Source organism: Haplochromis burtoni, unplaced genomic scaffold, assembly GCF_018398535.1.
Source record: "Haplochromis burtoni strain Fernald_Lab_line unplaced genomic scaffold, NCSU_Asbu1 Contig_11, whole genome shotgun sequence".
Classification (NCBI taxonomy): domain Eukaryota; kingdom Metazoa; phylum Chordata; class Actinopteri; order Cichliformes; family Cichlidae; genus Haplochromis; species Haplochromis burtoni.
In genome coordinates, this window is record NW_024582372.1 from 1 (window position 1) to 16169 (window position 16169).

Here is a 16169-nt window from a genome sequence, read left to right on the forward strand (position 1 = left end):
ATAGTAAGGTACCAGATAAAGTTTAGTACACACAAAGTTATTTGCACTGAACTTTGTATATAGTAACTTGTACATATTAATATCAGTAGCTGTGTTTGTAAATGTGAAAAAGCTCTGTGAAAATGGCCGTTTAATTTTATTTTCCAGTAAGGTGAGACTTTTTTTTTTTATCTCCAGTTTTCCATATGTACAGCTTAGTTTAGTTCTTTAGCATTTCAAAATGATGTCCTCCTTGTTTAACAGCCTGGTTGGGAGCTTCTGGAGACACATGATATGTCAGGTCCCAGACAAAACCAGATCCTGCCTCCTCTTCCTCCTGGCTGGGAGGAGAGGCAAGATAATCTGGGAAGGATCTACTATGTTAATCATGAAACCAGAACCACACAATGGCAACGGCCCACCACGCAGTAAGATGGCTCCCATATCCTATAAAAAAATTAATTTAAAAAACCCTTTTGATGCATTTCATTAGTGAGAATCTAAGTGTCTGTCTCCCCCTGAACAGAGACGGCAATTTGGAAGTTCAACGAAGACATAACAGTAATACGGATGCGGCGCATGTTTTCATAACACGCAGACAGATCTCAGAACATGAGGATAGCACGCAAGAGTCTCCAGAGGTAACTCTTTCATTTTTTGTTCCCTGTTTCCTTGTTATGTCCCAGGATTTCTGATAATGTTGATAAAATTAGAGAACAAGTTTCATGGTTTAACACTTGAGTCCAACCCTTTCATAATGCTGTTTTTGCTGCAGAAACTTCGAAACCCACCCAACTCTGCAGTACTTGCTTAGCACCAAACATCCAACATAAACGTGGTTAGCATCTAGCTGGTTAACACAGTAGCAAAGGAGTCTGCTGCTTGCCTCAGGATATAGTCTATAGCAGTCTGTTAGGAATAATCAGAAATATTGCTGATGCTGCCTTCTCAGTGATGTTCTGCTTGGAAATATATTTAGTACATAAATGTAATCTTAGGCTCCTTTTGCCTTCAGACCTGCCTTAATTTCTTTATTGTAAAGATTTAACAAGGTGCTGGAAGGATTCCTCTGAGATTTTAGTCCATGTCGACATGATAGCATCACACAGTTGCTGTGCATCTATGATGTGAATCTCTCGTTCCACCACATCCCAAAGATGCTCAATTGGATTGAGATGCGATGTGCTGAAGGCCATGTTATGACAGTGAACTTTCTGTCAGGTTCAAGAAACCCTTACTGAGAGGATTTGAGTTTTTGGAGGATGGATACACCGTGGTCATAAAGGAATGGACATGGTGAGCAGCAATAGTTAGGGAAACTGTGGGGTTTAAATGGTGCTCATTTAGTTCCCAAGGGGCCCAAAGGTTTGTAAGAAAGCATCACCCACACCACCTCCAGTATTATATGAGGCAGAATGGATTCATGCTTTCATGTTGATGCCAAATTGTGACCCTGTGATGTGAATGTCGCAGCAGAAATCAAGAGTCTCTGGAGCAAGCAACATTTTCCCAATTTTCTATTGTCCAATCTGGTGAGCCTGTGTGAACTGTAGCCTCAGTTTCCTGTTCTTAGTTGACAGGAATGGCATCCGGTGGGGTTTACGGCTGCTGTCGCCCATCTGCTTTGAGGTTTGGAGCAGTTGTTTTGCATTCAGAGATGGTCTTCTCTTAAAATCCTAGTACATCAGCAGTTTCTCAAATATTAAGACCAGCCCGTCTAGCCCCAACAAGCATGCTGCATTCATAGTCAGTGAATTCACCTTTCCTCCCCATTCTGATGCTCAGATTGAACTCAGATGGACACTGTGCATTTTCAAAATTAGTGCAGGACATGATCTTAATTAATCCTTTTTAATAGTGATACAAACTGTTGCAGTGTTGCAAAGACATGCAATGGTACAATTAAGCTCAACTTTGACCTATGGAGGAAAATGGCAACAAAGGGCATTGCTCACGTGAGCAGGGCTAATCCAAAACAATATCAGTAGAAGGTTCAACAAGAGTAAAACACAGGGCATCTGGAAAGAACCATGAGGCACCTGAGAAGGATGCAGGATGTGGGTACCAGGAAAAACAAGAGAAGACTGTAAATACACAGGTGTGATTGAACACAGGTGAAACTGATGGGGGTGGAGCAAAGGGAGTCGGTGGAGAAAAGGACAAAGACAGGAAGTACTGATTAAGTAGCTCTTAAAAAAGATTATAGAGCCCGATTCATTTGATTTTTATGTATATATTAAGTTAATTCTATCATGTGCAGGCTTACAGGCTTGTAAAAAAAAAAAAAGGTTAACTGCACAGGGATGTTTTTAAAACCTGCTTTAAGGTTTATCAGTTTTAACACAGCCTAAGCAAAGCAGACGTCATGCGTCGGGCTCGTCTTCTCAATCCGCTGTATATTTAAACAAAGAAGTTCAGATCTTTGTCATACTACCTCTGACAGCCCTGCACTGCTGTTGCTTCATTGGAGTCTCCTCTCTGTCATCATGTAGAGCTGGGAGATCATTACAGAGGATGATTCCACCCAGTACCACAGTAGTAACCAGCTCAGATCACCTTCACCCCGCACCCCAGTGGAGTTCCACTCAGTGTGCGATGAAATGAGGATCGTTAACATCGCTGCCGCAGCTGGCGAGCAGCGCCCCTCCCAGATCGTGAGTTATGTTCTGTGTCGCTTGAGGTTTGACTTACTGAAAGCAGAGGGGGGGAGTAGGCTCGTAATCATATAAATGTGAGCTGAGAGTGGGAGAGTGGTGGAAAATTTATGCACATTAATGGCCAAGTAGTCATCAGAGTCATCCTTCCGCTCTCCTGCAGGATCACAGCAGTAATTCAAGGCATTCCAGTCGCAGAGGAAGTGCCCAGACCTCAACAGGAGAGGAACATCCTGCTAATCCTGTGGTGAGTGTTTTGCTCTCTGTTGAAAATGTTCTTACATCTGAATGCTTCAGTCTTTATGAGTTCACTTTTCAATCATCTTAGACTGTCACAGTTCCTGTGGAGGGACATTTAAGGAATACAGCATTGCTAACTGCGTTATAGATTTCTATGTGGAATATTGCATTTGCTAGAGTTTGTCTGTTTGCTAGATTCACAATTAATAATCTGTATCACGATTATTCCCACAGGTTAGTCATTTGACCACTTATACTATTTTTGTGCATACAAAAAACTTGTCACTCCAGATCAAATCTGAAATGCCTTCTCATGAATCGCTGCATCTTGTTTTCCCTCTTTTGCTGAAAGCTCTGATTGCTGATTTGTGTCTGTTGCTGTTGGTCCAGGTGTTGTTGTTTTTAGTCCACCGTGCTGTCTTTTATAGAAATTATTACCAGTCATGCTTTTGATTTGTTCATGTGCATTAGAAAGTTTAGAATTCGAGTTTCTATATTTTATTTTGAAAGTTCAGTCCTTTGTAATCAGCCCATCTTATCTTCCCTTAGTGTCACAAGCCTGAGTCACACAGGCCTAGAGAGCAGTCAGCAATCCCTGCCAGTCATGATTGATTTAGTAAATATGTTTATTGAGTTATCTTTTTCCTGTTTGTGTCAGACTTTCTAGTTTCATTACTAGTGAGCAGTTGGTGAGTGTTTGCATATGTTTGGCATCTTCCATACAAATTTTGGACTACTCCAGTAATCTGCTAGCAACCAAATCAATCACAAGAGGGTTTCTGACCCAGCACTACTAGTCCCTGACCTCTGTGTGAGGTAGCTGTCACAACAGTCCTGTTATTCAGCCAGTGAGTCTCTCATCCTGTGATGGGCCTCATCAATGTGGCATCTTGGACTGCAGTTGGTGGTCATAGGCTCTTCAGCCTCTGAGCTTGGAGTAATAAGGCTCCACACGAAGTAGTCAGACCACAACGGAACCTGGCCAACAAACTGGACAGGATACATTAATAGTAATCCATTTGCATAGAGTGCCTTATAATGACTGTCTGTATGATTATGGTGGAAATTATATCATATGCCAAATTATTGTCCTTGAATTATCGTCTTGAGAATGTATTTACTTATTTTTAATTTGACAGCTGCTTCCAACCTCAACTGGGTTACCTCCAGGCTGGGAGGAAAAGCGAGATAGTAAAGGAAGACGCTACTTTATCAACCACAACAACCGAACCACTACATGGACACGACCTCTCGTGCAGGTACTTCAGCATTCATATCTTTTTATTCACATTCTGCATAGAAACCTTTGTTAAACCCTGGGTTGTTTTTTTTTTATTAGATTAAAGCTCTAAAATAGCACTGTTCTGTCAATTTTCCCCTTCAGTGTGTCTGTTCTCGATTTAGAATCTCACTGGAGTCTTTTTATTTGTACAGAGAACTTCAGAGGCAGCACCAGCACCATCAGCACCGTCAGCAGCAGCAGCAGCAGCAGCAGCGGCACAGAGTAGTGCAGGCTTATCACAAAGCCCTACACCACCCCAACCATCAGCAGCAACAGAGGAGTCTCCTCAGCACACTCCAAGCCCCGAGGCCACGCGAGAATCTGGCTTCCTGCCGCTCGGTTGGGAAGTTCGCAGTGCACCCAATGGAAGGCCGTTTTTCATCGACCACACTACCAAGACAACTACCTGGGTGAGAAGATTGCAGCCAAAGGCTTTGAATGCACCTGTGTGTCCAATTCAGAAAAACTAGACTGGGTTTCAGTTATTTAGTTGACTTTTTTTCTAATCTGTGCCACAAAGAAAGTGAATTTCCAAGCTGTAACTCACCACCATCTCTTGTGTGAGGATTTCCTCTCTGACTGAAACACACCCTGCTTGTTTTTCTCTGAACAGGAAGATCCCAGGATAAGGATTCCTGTACAAATGAGGAGGAGATCCTCGCTTGATCCTTCCGATCTTGGCCCTCTGCCGGTAAGTTCAGTAACAAGATGCAACACAGGCATCAACTTTTGAGGATTACCTATCAGGGGAAAAAGCCTGCTAGCCAAAACATTAAGACCACCATGCGTAGTGAAGTCCAGTCCACTTGCGCCACCAACGCATCTTTAAATCTTCAAAATAGGGGACTGAGACATTGGCAAAGGAAACTTTTAAAGTCCAGTGTTTTTCAAGGTTGCTGAGTCTCTCAGCATATCCCATAGTTTCCTTATCAGATTTGAGGTCAAGTCAACATTTTGTTCTGGAAATATTGAATGAAGAGGTCATATTTTGAAATTGTCATGTGACAGTTGCAGTTTTCCTGCTTAAACAGGCCACTGCAGGCCACATACACAGTGGGCTGTGTGGTCTAAAGAAATTCTTATTGAATTTTTTCTCAACATATGGCTATTTATAGGAAAAAGTATGTTGTGGAAAAAATTATACATTCAGAATGGGATGTTTAATACAAGTAAAATTTAATTTAAAAAAATTAAATGAGAAAAATAATCCCTAAAGACATTTTAATATCTAAGGTAAAAGAATTTAAACACATGACCATTTCACAATACTTCCATAGAAATGTACATGTGTTAATCACTTAAAGCATGTGACAAAATGTGTTACATTAGCCATGCAGTGCATAAAATCAGACTCTCATTTCATTTTTAAAATAAATGTTTTGTTTTCTGAAACGATGAAAGAGCAGATTTCTTTTTAACTACCCAGAGCGCCAATCTGCATCCATCAGCTGCGTGCTTCACATACCTCTCCCAGTTAATACAAAGGTGCAAGAGAAAATAAGTGATTCATCAAACGGCCCATCTTCTTTCATTGTTCCGTGGCTCATCTTCATCCCACTGTAGGCTTTTTATATCAGTGGACAACACAGTAAGCTGTGACGCACTTTCTTTCTCTCGCAGCCCAAATTGAGGTTTTCATCAATTTCTACTACATTCGCTCTTCTGTAGGATCAGATCGCATGGATCCTCCCCTTATGCACAGCAGTTAACTTTGTGCACACTTGACCCTTCACCATTTATCCTCTTAGACCACTGTTGTCAGCATCCGTCAGTTACCCGTCTATGAAAACATTTTGTGTCCAGCTCATTGGCTGCCCGTTTGCTTGCTGCCACTCCTTGGCATTTCCCAAATTTAACAAGATTATCAGTGTTATTTACTCCACCTGTCCACCTGCCAGTGTTTAAGGTTTTTTTTCTCTTCAAGTTTTAGCAAAAAGCACAGGTGGGACACTGCATCGCTACATTCTCAGAACATATTGTCCCAACTGTCCTTAACCATCTCAGTTGACATAAAGGTGATTCTTTTCTTCCACTTTTGTAAAAAGGCATCTCCTTTAGGCCTTTAGCGGGAAAATCGTCGTCTTCTTTATAAAGATGTTACTCCACCCATTGTTTAAGACCTGGTGGGTCAAGTTTATCCCAGGTCTTTGTTATAGTTTTAGGTAAGAAATATTTTTGCAAAAAAATTTTGACTTTTTAACAACAACAACACCCTCTTTAATTGCTCCAAGGTACAGTACCATGACATCTACTGAAATTTCATAACCTGGCATCTTAGAGCTACACCTATATTCTCCTGAAATACTTGAATTTTACTTAATTTCCAAAATATGTGGGAGTTGTTATGACCACACTGTCTCCAGGATTGCTTGCTTTTAACATAAGGTGTAACAAAAATCAGATGTTTAGTCATTTCCTTGAGCTAGTTGATGTCTCCTCAGCTGTTTCTATGTTTATTTTGTTTCCCTGTTTTGTTTGAATGTAATTGGTATCATTGAGTTTCCGTTTCCTTGATATAATTTAGAGATAATTGTCCCGTTAATCTGTTTATGTGCTTCAAACTATCCATCACTGCATTTCCTTTTTGAGACTAATGGTGGTTTTACTGTTGTGGCTGAACACTGTATGTGGTGCCCTGATTGGTTTGCTGATGTGATATTTAATCTGCCTGATTAATATAGATTTGATATTTTCTTCATTTCTAGCCTGGCTGGGAGGAGAGGGTCCACAGTGATGGCAGGGTCTTCTACATAGATCACAGTGCGTATGATGTGTTTAAGTCGAAAACATCTTTGATTAGTACATTAATCTGTTTTCTTGTTAATATATGCTTTTTGATATATTTTATTTCATAGACACAAAGAACACACAATGGGAAGATCCCAGATTGCAGAACGCTGCTATAACTGGACCAGTGAGTATGACTTTGAAAGTTGTTGTTGCTGTTGCTGTTGCTGTTGCTGTTGCTGACCTCCATCCTTTGGTGATTACAGGCAGTGCCTTACTCTAGAGACTACAAACAGAAGTATGACTACTTCAAGAAGAAGCTGAAGAAACCGGTGAGCATCCTCAAAAGCTCTTACTGATTGTAGAGATCGACCTGACACACTGTGATATTTTATACTTAGAAGTGTTTATTGAAGTGACACACATGTATGTTTCGGCACCCGGCTCCTCGACTTTCCAGTTGGTTGTCAGCACACACACTTCCCTCTGCTCTCCAGCTTTACTGTTTATAAAAGGCAGAAGCCTCATTAGACAGATCCCCACCACCTATCTCTCCAGCCTCCTTGGCATTGCCCCCTTGACCACTTTTCCCCTGCAGCTGACCCAGGGATACCACCTCCGCCACACTGATTTTCAACATAACTTCTTAAAGGTAACCGAAAACTCACCACTGTGCTTTTGTTTTGTTTGTTTTTTAAATGTAGGCGGACATCCCAAACCGCTTTGAGATGAAGCTGAAACGAAATGCAGTGCTGGAGGACTCATACCGACGCATCCTCTCGGTCAAGAGGCCAGACCTGTTGAAGGCACGACTGTGGGTGGAGTTTGATGGAGAAAAAGGACTGGACTACGGTGGCGTGGCCAGGGAGTGGTTCTTCCTCATGTCCAAAGAGATGTTCAACCCGTACTACGGGCTATTCGAGTATTCCGCCACGTGAGTCTTTATTTTTGTATTCAGTTGTTGTTACTTGTAGTTTTCCCACTTTTGGAAATTTTTAAGCAATTATATGTTGCACGAGTGATGTGCATCCTCTACACTGACAGCTAAAATGTGGACAAAAAGATGTCAGTGCTTGTATTTACTTCAAATCCAGGACTTCTGTACAGTTCCCAAGATCGATATATTAAATCACTGCTAATTTCAATGTGTCTCTGTGAGGTAACGATGTTTGGGATGATGTATTTTTGTTTAAGGGGGCATATTTACAGGTCATTATGCTTTATTAACCTTCATTTTCACTGTAAATAGGAACTGGTTGAGTCCTGTAGCAGCATGAGTGAGTCAGGGGGAGTATGACAGATAAGAGGCTGACAGGAAGCTAGTGGGATAAGTGTAAAAAGGGGGGGCTGATGCATTCAAGGGAAAAGGAGAGGCTAATTTTAAAGCGGTGGGGAGATGTACTACGAATTTTGAGCAATGCGTAAACCTGGGGGTTTATGCAAAAAGCAGCCACAGGCATGGGAGTCTTCAGCCACTCCCAGATACACAAAATGACACAGAGCACGTTCATACCAGGGAACAACAGAGAAACACAGGGAGAAAAAAAAATAGAGCTGACACACACACACAGAGGAATGAGGGAGAGGTGCTGCAGACATTTACACACAAAAGGCAATCGAAACTCTCTTTGGCTGTGAAAATGTGGGCTGAAAAAAGTTTCAATCAAAATCTCCAACCCTGGTGATACGAAGCACATCAAATAACTGTGGTATATGTTACAGCAAAGGCCTGGACCAGCTCTCTAAGGGCATTTTCACAGCTGTAGATCATTTATCCTGGCTTGAATCAGCTGATGATTTTGCACAAGCTTTTCCCTGTGATTTGGCTTCTTTTCACGCAGAAAAATCCAGGTGAACCAAAATGTGTCACTACAAACCATGTGAGAATGTTCAGTCCGGCTATCTGGGCTAGGATCCACAAAAGTAGTAATTGTTCCTACTAACATTTGGTGCTGTGGCTTGTTGACCTGTGGGAAGATTGGTGGTTCAATGCCGTTTTCCACGACCTTTGGCAAGATACTGAACCTAAAGTTGTGAGAGTGTGAACATCAGGTTAAAAAATGTTATTGTATGAATGAATGACACTTGTAGACAGAAAGCTCCGAGTGTTCAAATTGAGTAGAAAATTCTATGCAAGTACTACTGCATTTACTAAAGACACTTTCCTGATCTGCCTTATGTTTTAGGGACAACTACACACTGCAGATTAACCCCAACTCAGGTTTATGCAACGAGGACCACCTGACCTACTTCAAGTTCATCGGTCGCGTGGCAGGCATGGCTGTGTTTCACGGCAAACTCCTCGATGGTGAGTGTCACATGGCTGCTGAAAATGGTCAGATATTTTAAGAGCTCTTCATGTAGCAGCAGGAAGTATTTTTATCTGAAGAAAGTGAAAAAATTACCTCACTGTCTTTCTTTGTGTGTTGTTGTCTGCGCTTTATTGTTTGCATTTTGGTAACTTTTCTGGGTGTTTGTGCATGGTTCTGGGTAGGAGTCCCTCCATTTGAGGCTGCTGGCTTTCTCAAGTTGTTTTTACCTCCAGCTGTAAAAGGATGATGGGGTATTGCCAACCACCTGTCTAGTATGGTGACGATGTGGACACCCGTGGCCTTGAAAATCCCATGTCGTCTTGTTCTCAAGATAACTTGAGATGGGATTTTCAAATTCGTCAGATAGGGACATCTACTAAAATCTCAGACGAGTTCAAATCTCGGTGACCACAATGTCGAGGTTTCTCAGATTTTCAGGGTCACGTCTCAACTTTTCTGAAAATCACCTAGGATTTTGACCAGGATTTTTTACCGTAGGTTCATCTTCAGGTTGAGAGGTCACACTGGTGCCACAAGGTTTTTATAATTTGAGAAAGCCAACAGAGGGGACACTCGAAACAGATGACACAGTGCACTCCAGAGTGGTCAGCTTTGCCAAAAAGCAAAGAATAAAAGAAAAAAGCTCTTTGTAACATACATACTTGATTTTTATTTCAGCTTGGTGGTAGAGTCTGTCCTCACTGCTCTCCTGTGCTCTGTTTCACCCACATTAACTCTCACTAACAGTATGCGTAACAGAGAGAGTAAAAGTAACAAGAGGAAGAGGAGCAGGAAAACACACTTACAATCAGCTGACTATAGTTAGCACGTGTGTTTGGAAATGTAAATGGAAGAGGGAGGCATGTTTGGTTTGATGGGAGCTGCTCTTGTTGCACCTTTTTAAAAACGTCACCAGTAAATATCTTTGTAAGTGTTTGCGTATTTGTTTACTTCACAGCTTTCTTCATTCGGCCCTTCTACAAGATGATGCTGGGGAAGCCAATCACCCTCCAGGACATGGAGTCTGTTGTGAGTATGACTGTAGTAATTATTGCATTGGTGTGATTCGGGATCTTGGATGTCATGTAGATCATTTTCAATTAAATGTCTTCTTTTCTTTTCAGGACGGTGAATATTTCAACTCCCTGAAGTGGATTTTGGAGAACGACCCAACGGACTTGGACATGAGGTTCACTATTGATGAAGAGCTGTTTGGACAGGTCTGCTGAACGTCCTTGTTTTTTGTCCCAACATTTAATTTGTGACGCGGCTTTGTGTCTCTCTGACTGATGCTTCATTTCTTACACCACCACCTGTTCAGACTCACCAGCATGACCTGAAACCCGATGGCTCAGAGATTGTCGTCACCAATGAAAACAAGGATGAATACATCCAGTAAGAAAAATGCTTTTACTTTGTTTTGTTTTTCTCAGTGTGTGTGTGTAAATGCAGTTTGATGCTGACATGCCGTTTTGTGATTAACAGCCTGGTGATTCAGTGGAGGTTTGTGAACAGAATACAGAAGCAGATGACTGCCTTCAAGGAGGTAAACAGTGGTTTTGTTTTTTTAAACTTGCTAAACACGGTACGGGTATTAAAGACACACAAAGGAATAAAAGTCTGGTATACTTTGTGTTTTAGGGCTTCTTTGAGTTGGTACCGCAAGATCTGATCAAGATCTTTGATGAGAATGAGCTCGAGGTGAGTTTTTAGCTGATCCAACTAGCAAAAAAACCCCAAAACTGTTTCTCAGGGATGGAAAATGTTCAGTGTATCTGCTTTGTTTTCCTCCACAGCTGCTCATGTGTGGTCTTGGAGATGTGGACGTGAACGACTGGAGAGCGAACACAAAGTATAAGAACGGCTACTGCTCCAACCACATGGTTATCCTGTGGTTTTGGAAGGTGAGACAAGTTTCCATACCTGTGGCTAATAATCTGCAGCTGGGGCAGGGACGTCTGTGCAGAAAAGCTTCATTGATATGTATTTTTTTCATGCTTTTTGTTTTGTTTTATTACAGGCGGTGCTGCTGATGGATGCAGAAAAGCGAATCCGGCTCTTACAGTTTGTGACGGGAACATCCAGGGTCCCGATGAATGGCTTTGCTGAACTCTATGGTGAGATTAGAATTATTCCCTCTCTAAATGAACGGGTTTTTTTTTAACTATTTGCCCTTGGGTTGATTTCTTTGTTTCTTGCAAATTAATTCCACTTGAACTCATGTTTGTTGTCGTCATCTGATTTTTAATGGTTTTATTTACCAGGCTCTAATGGACCGCAGCTCTTCACCATCGAGCTTTGGGGAACACGTGAAAAACTTCCCAGGGCCCACACATGGTAAGCATTTCACTGTGCTTTGCTCTTTTTTTTTTATTTCCTTCTTCTTCTTCTGTTTTTTTTCTCCCTTTTATATTGGACACAGTTGTTTTTAACAAAGGATCATTTCAGATTTTATTGAAGGTTTTTGCCAACTTTTAAAAAGGATAAAAGCACATTTGTTTCTTCCTCTGCTCTTCTTGCGTTGGATCTAGCAGTGAAGCTTGTAGTATTAGCACAGTTGAGTTTAGCCATTTCAGCTTTGTTATATTTTTTACTGTTACCTTACAAGAATTACGTGATAGGTGGGAATCCCTAAAACAATTAATCATACTCCAGAAAAACACCTTCACCAATCACCGGCCCATCAATCTCCCCTGTAAAATTGGAAAGACACATGGAAAATCACACAAACAGCAGGGATCCACAAACCCAAAAAGACTGGATTTACTCAGATTTTCCCATGAGCCTCTCCCCAGGAAACTCATTCAACACAAATCCTGCACGAAGGCCCGGAGTTGTAACAGCACATATTCTAATAGTTGGTGTTCCTAACACATTACCTAGTCCATATAAGTATAGATATCAACATTATTTGGGGGGGGTTTTCCCCCCCACTGAGATCTGATGTGTTTTCAATAAACACTGTGCCTTACAGAACATTTATAGAAAATGGCATTTTATCCATTTATTTATTTATAAATAATAATAATAAATAAATCCTTTCTCATAGATTTATTTTCTGGCTTCTCTTTGCAACCAGAGTCTCATCGCCCTACTGGCCTTTAGAAAGAGTGCCAGTTTAAAGCATTAGCATCACTTTGCTTTGCCCATGTTTTGTGTTGAAATTGAGCAGCTTGTTGAAAAGAGACTGGTATCAATCATCTATGTACCCACTGTAATGTGGCTGTTTAGTGAGGTGCTGTTATAAGCAAGCTTGTGTTGAAGTCAGACATGACACTCTAAGGTGTAGCCCATAGACCTGTTTGTCCACACATTTGGAACAACGCCTCCTGGTGACACTACAGGGCTACAACATGTAGATGACTCTGCGGAGATGTGTGAGCAGTGAGATTGTACCTGGGTTTCTGAAGAGCGGTGTACCCTGGATAACTGTCCTTTACTACTCTAATAATGACCACATTTTATAACTTCATGTTCTATTCAGCATGACCAGAAACTATTGATTAAGGCTGCAAAGTCATCAGGAAAGTGCTAGAAGTCACAGAGCAGGAGAGCCGAAGGCAGTTTTTTCATAAACTTCTGCACAACCAGAAATCTTCATGCAGTCAGACGAGTCTTAGAAAGAATGCAGATTTAAGCACTGGCTTCACTTCCCAGACCAGAAACTTCATCCATGTTTTGTGCTGCTTTCAAACTGCCTACTGTATCTCATAGTGCAGACTTGTGGAAGCCCACTAGTGGCGCATTACTGTCATTCTTAGTTTCACTGGCACATCACAGTGTTTACGCTCCTGCGTGTTCCCTTTTTGCCACTGCTTAAATTTTAACTCTTGTCTGTTCTTTTGCTTCTTAAAGCTTTAATCGGCTGGACCTTCCTCCGTACGAGTCCTTTGAGGAACTGAGGGAGAAGCTTAACATCGCTATAGAGAATGCACAAGGCTTCGACGGGGTGGATTAGTGCATACGTGGGAAATGAGCTGAACTGACATTGCTGTCATTGGAGTAAAGCAAAGCTGCGTGATGCCCCTGGGAAAAAATACAAAAACAACAACAACAACAAAAAAGCTGTGTATCAGACTCAGGTTTTAACCTGCCGGCTGTGAAGATGGAGAGCAACAAGACTCACATGAGTCCTCTGTCGGGGCCCAGCTGAAGAAAAGACATGAAATCTGGAGTGATGGAGGTGTTTTTACGTCACCCTGCGTGTTGTAAAGTTTACAAATCAGGTTATCCTAGTATTTAATTCTCTGATGCAAGTCGCTCAAAGGTGTATTCACTCTTATTTGTTCTGCGAAAATGCTCATATATTTAAATAACTTGATTCTGTGAAGCGATAAGAGTATCTGAATGTGAATAACAGCTGTACAGTTTATGATAAAAACCTACATTTTAAAAATGGACGTTTGATTTAGTTTTACTCACTTTTTGCCCAGCCACATGCATAAAGACAGATGTGTACACACATCCTTTCAGTCAGATTGTCCTCTCTTAATAACATCAGTGTTTGAAACTGTAAATACATAAACAAGTCTTTCCACTGCATCTTTAGACATGAATGGATGTAACCACTCTTTTTTTTGTTTTGGGGTTTTTTGGGGGTTTTGTTAATGAAACCACTGTTTGCACCTCAGGTTATTTAATTTGGCCATTTAAAAAAGGGTAGTTGTACCAAATGTGAAACTGAGGAACTGATCAGAGATGGCAGGGGAAGAGCAGGATTATGTGATGGACCCATTTGTGGAATCAAAAGCTGCAAGAAAATCTGCATCAGAAGAAAGGTGAAAGTTCAGAGGAAGAAAAATCCTGGCCGAGTTCTAGAAACAAGAAAGCTCATCTGTTTGTACATTACACACTGCCTTAGTTATTAATAATAGTAGTAGGTGTTTAATGTTAGTAAGTCATTTCCACTTCATCAGGCCCCATTTTCTCTATAAAAACATGTGAATGAATAGTCTGAATTACGCCTGAGGTGCACACAAAACTCATTCTTTCTTTGTAGTAAACCGGAGCTCACGGCTTTTGTGCGTGCTTGTTTATACAGTCGTGTTCAGCTCATTTTGGGTCTTATGTTGTCACTTTATTACATGCAGGTCCTTCATGCTCGGTGTAAAAACTATTGCGCTCTAGCAAAGGCAAGAATTTAATGCTTAAAAAAAAAAAGCCATGCTCGCCACTTAATTTGTCTCCATTGCTGTTAAACACTAATTGGGTGTTTCTGTTCAACAGTTTAAAATGTCCTTAAACAACAAAAAAGATTAAACTTTTTTTTTCATTTAGTTTCTTTTTATTTATTTTTTTACTTTTTTTCCATTCCAGTTTTTTTTTTGAAGCACTGATGCAGTGTCCCAAATATATATATGTATAGACCTCAGAAGCATTTCTAGCAGAAAATGTGCAGGTTACGTGGGAATGTGAGCGACTGCCGTCAGTCAGTTTGGTGAATCATTGTGGTCGTGATGTGTAAAAACCCGGACCAGTAACAGACTAAATACGCTCTTGTCTGTGTGCAGATTTGGAGAAGTGACTGTCTGCAGTGTTGGACTGTGCTGATTTACTATGCAAATGTGACTGCATTTGTTTAAACTGCCACTCGGGAGTTGCTCGGTGTTGTCGAACAGGTCTCGATGCATCTCTACAGTCAGTATCTGTTCTTGTTCGTTCGATAGCTCCTCGCGCTCAAGTTCAACACTGACTGTTTATAAAGCAGAAGAATAAATAGATGTACATTAACGTTAGAGCTCCTTAGCTTTGCATAAACGTTAGCAGACAGACTGACTTATACAGTTTTAATACGGCGTGTTAGATTTTATGCTTTGATTTTTGTCAGTGAATGACATTTTATTGTCTTCTACTCATCAAGGGTGTCTAATTGCAGCAAAGTGCTCTATTTTTAAGAGTGCAATTTACAAAAACATATATATATATTGTTGGTTGTTAAAATGTGTACAGATTGTTCTTTTCAAAATTAATTACTTGTAGTACCTTTTGTATGCAGTTACTTTGTGAGAAAGTAACTGTGCTTAAGCCGTACTTTGAACTTTTTCTGAACGGTAAGACACGTGTTTACATAACTGCCGTGTTTACAGGTCGGTGATGAAAGGAAAGAAAGTTGTGGGCTGGTTTTTGTCTCTGACGACAGTTTTATATACCTATTCTTTTATAAAGTGAAGCACTTTGTTAATATTGATGAGTCTTACTTCTGAAATCTTTGCCAATCTGTTGCCTGCATAAATCTCTCTTTAAAATCATTATCCGATGCTTTAAGCGCACATCTCTTCAGATGTTTACATGTGAGCATTGCTGAGAGCATTTTTTTTGCAGAGAAAAGCACATTCTCTCCTTTCAATGGTATTTAAATACCAATGCCTTTTATTTGTCATGTGTCATTGAATTCGCTGGTCTATGAAATGAATAGACATCCTGTTGCCTACTGAAGACTAATTAATACATACTTCATTTCGGATATATCAAACTTTGTTATTATAACACCTGTAAGTGCATTAAATCATCGATGGTGTATGTAAAACATTTTAAAGGGCAGAACAAACTGTAGCTGTTAAATCCCAATGTGATGGCCTATAACACAGAATATAAATGTATTGGAAAAATAAAGACATGTAAAAACACTTATCCAGTCTCTCCTTCTTCTTCCTTTTTATTATTACCTTATTTTGCTGTCCTTCTGATAGGGAGCCAGTAAGTTTTGAAAGATTCTTGAGATTCAAAATCAGACAAGTTTTAGTAGCAACTTTTTTTTTTTTTTTTTAAAGAGTACCAAATTTGTGGACCTCCACCTCTACAGATCCACAAAAGTGGCCAGGTCACACTAAATGCAAACTTAAGTATCCAAGTTTATTACCCTTTGAAAGTTGTTTTTTCCCCTCATGTTATATCTGTTAGAGGATTGATATATTTAGAATAGGCTCACAAAGTCTTTTGTTAAGTCTAATGCTACATTATGCATAACACAAGCAT

General features: G+C 40.5%; 1 protein-coding gene across 1 annotated transcript; it reads left to right on the forward strand.

Moving 5' to 3' along the window:
* Nucleotides 1–243: 243 nt before the first annotated feature.
* On the forward strand, nucleotides 244–15824 carry nedd4a (NEDD4 E3 ubiquitin protein ligase a; the record flags this gene model as incomplete). Its single annotated transcript, XM_005915234.2, is given in 21 exon segments — nucleotides 244–407; nucleotides 506–620; nucleotides 2472–2633; nucleotides 2797–2880; nucleotides 4013–4132; nucleotides 4308–4565; nucleotides 4769–4846; nucleotides 6861–6915; nucleotides 7011–7069; nucleotides 7149–7214; nucleotides 7587–7816; nucleotides 9069–9190; nucleotides 10153–10223; nucleotides 10319–10414; nucleotides 10516–10589; nucleotides 10680–10740; nucleotides 10836–10895; nucleotides 10991–11098; nucleotides 11215–11311; nucleotides 11459–11531; nucleotides 13050–15824. Coding segments are annotated over 21 exon segments (2256 nt in total), but the record flags the coding sequence as incomplete, so codon positions are not given.
* Between the last annotated feature and the right edge of the window lie 345 nt (nucleotides 15825–16169).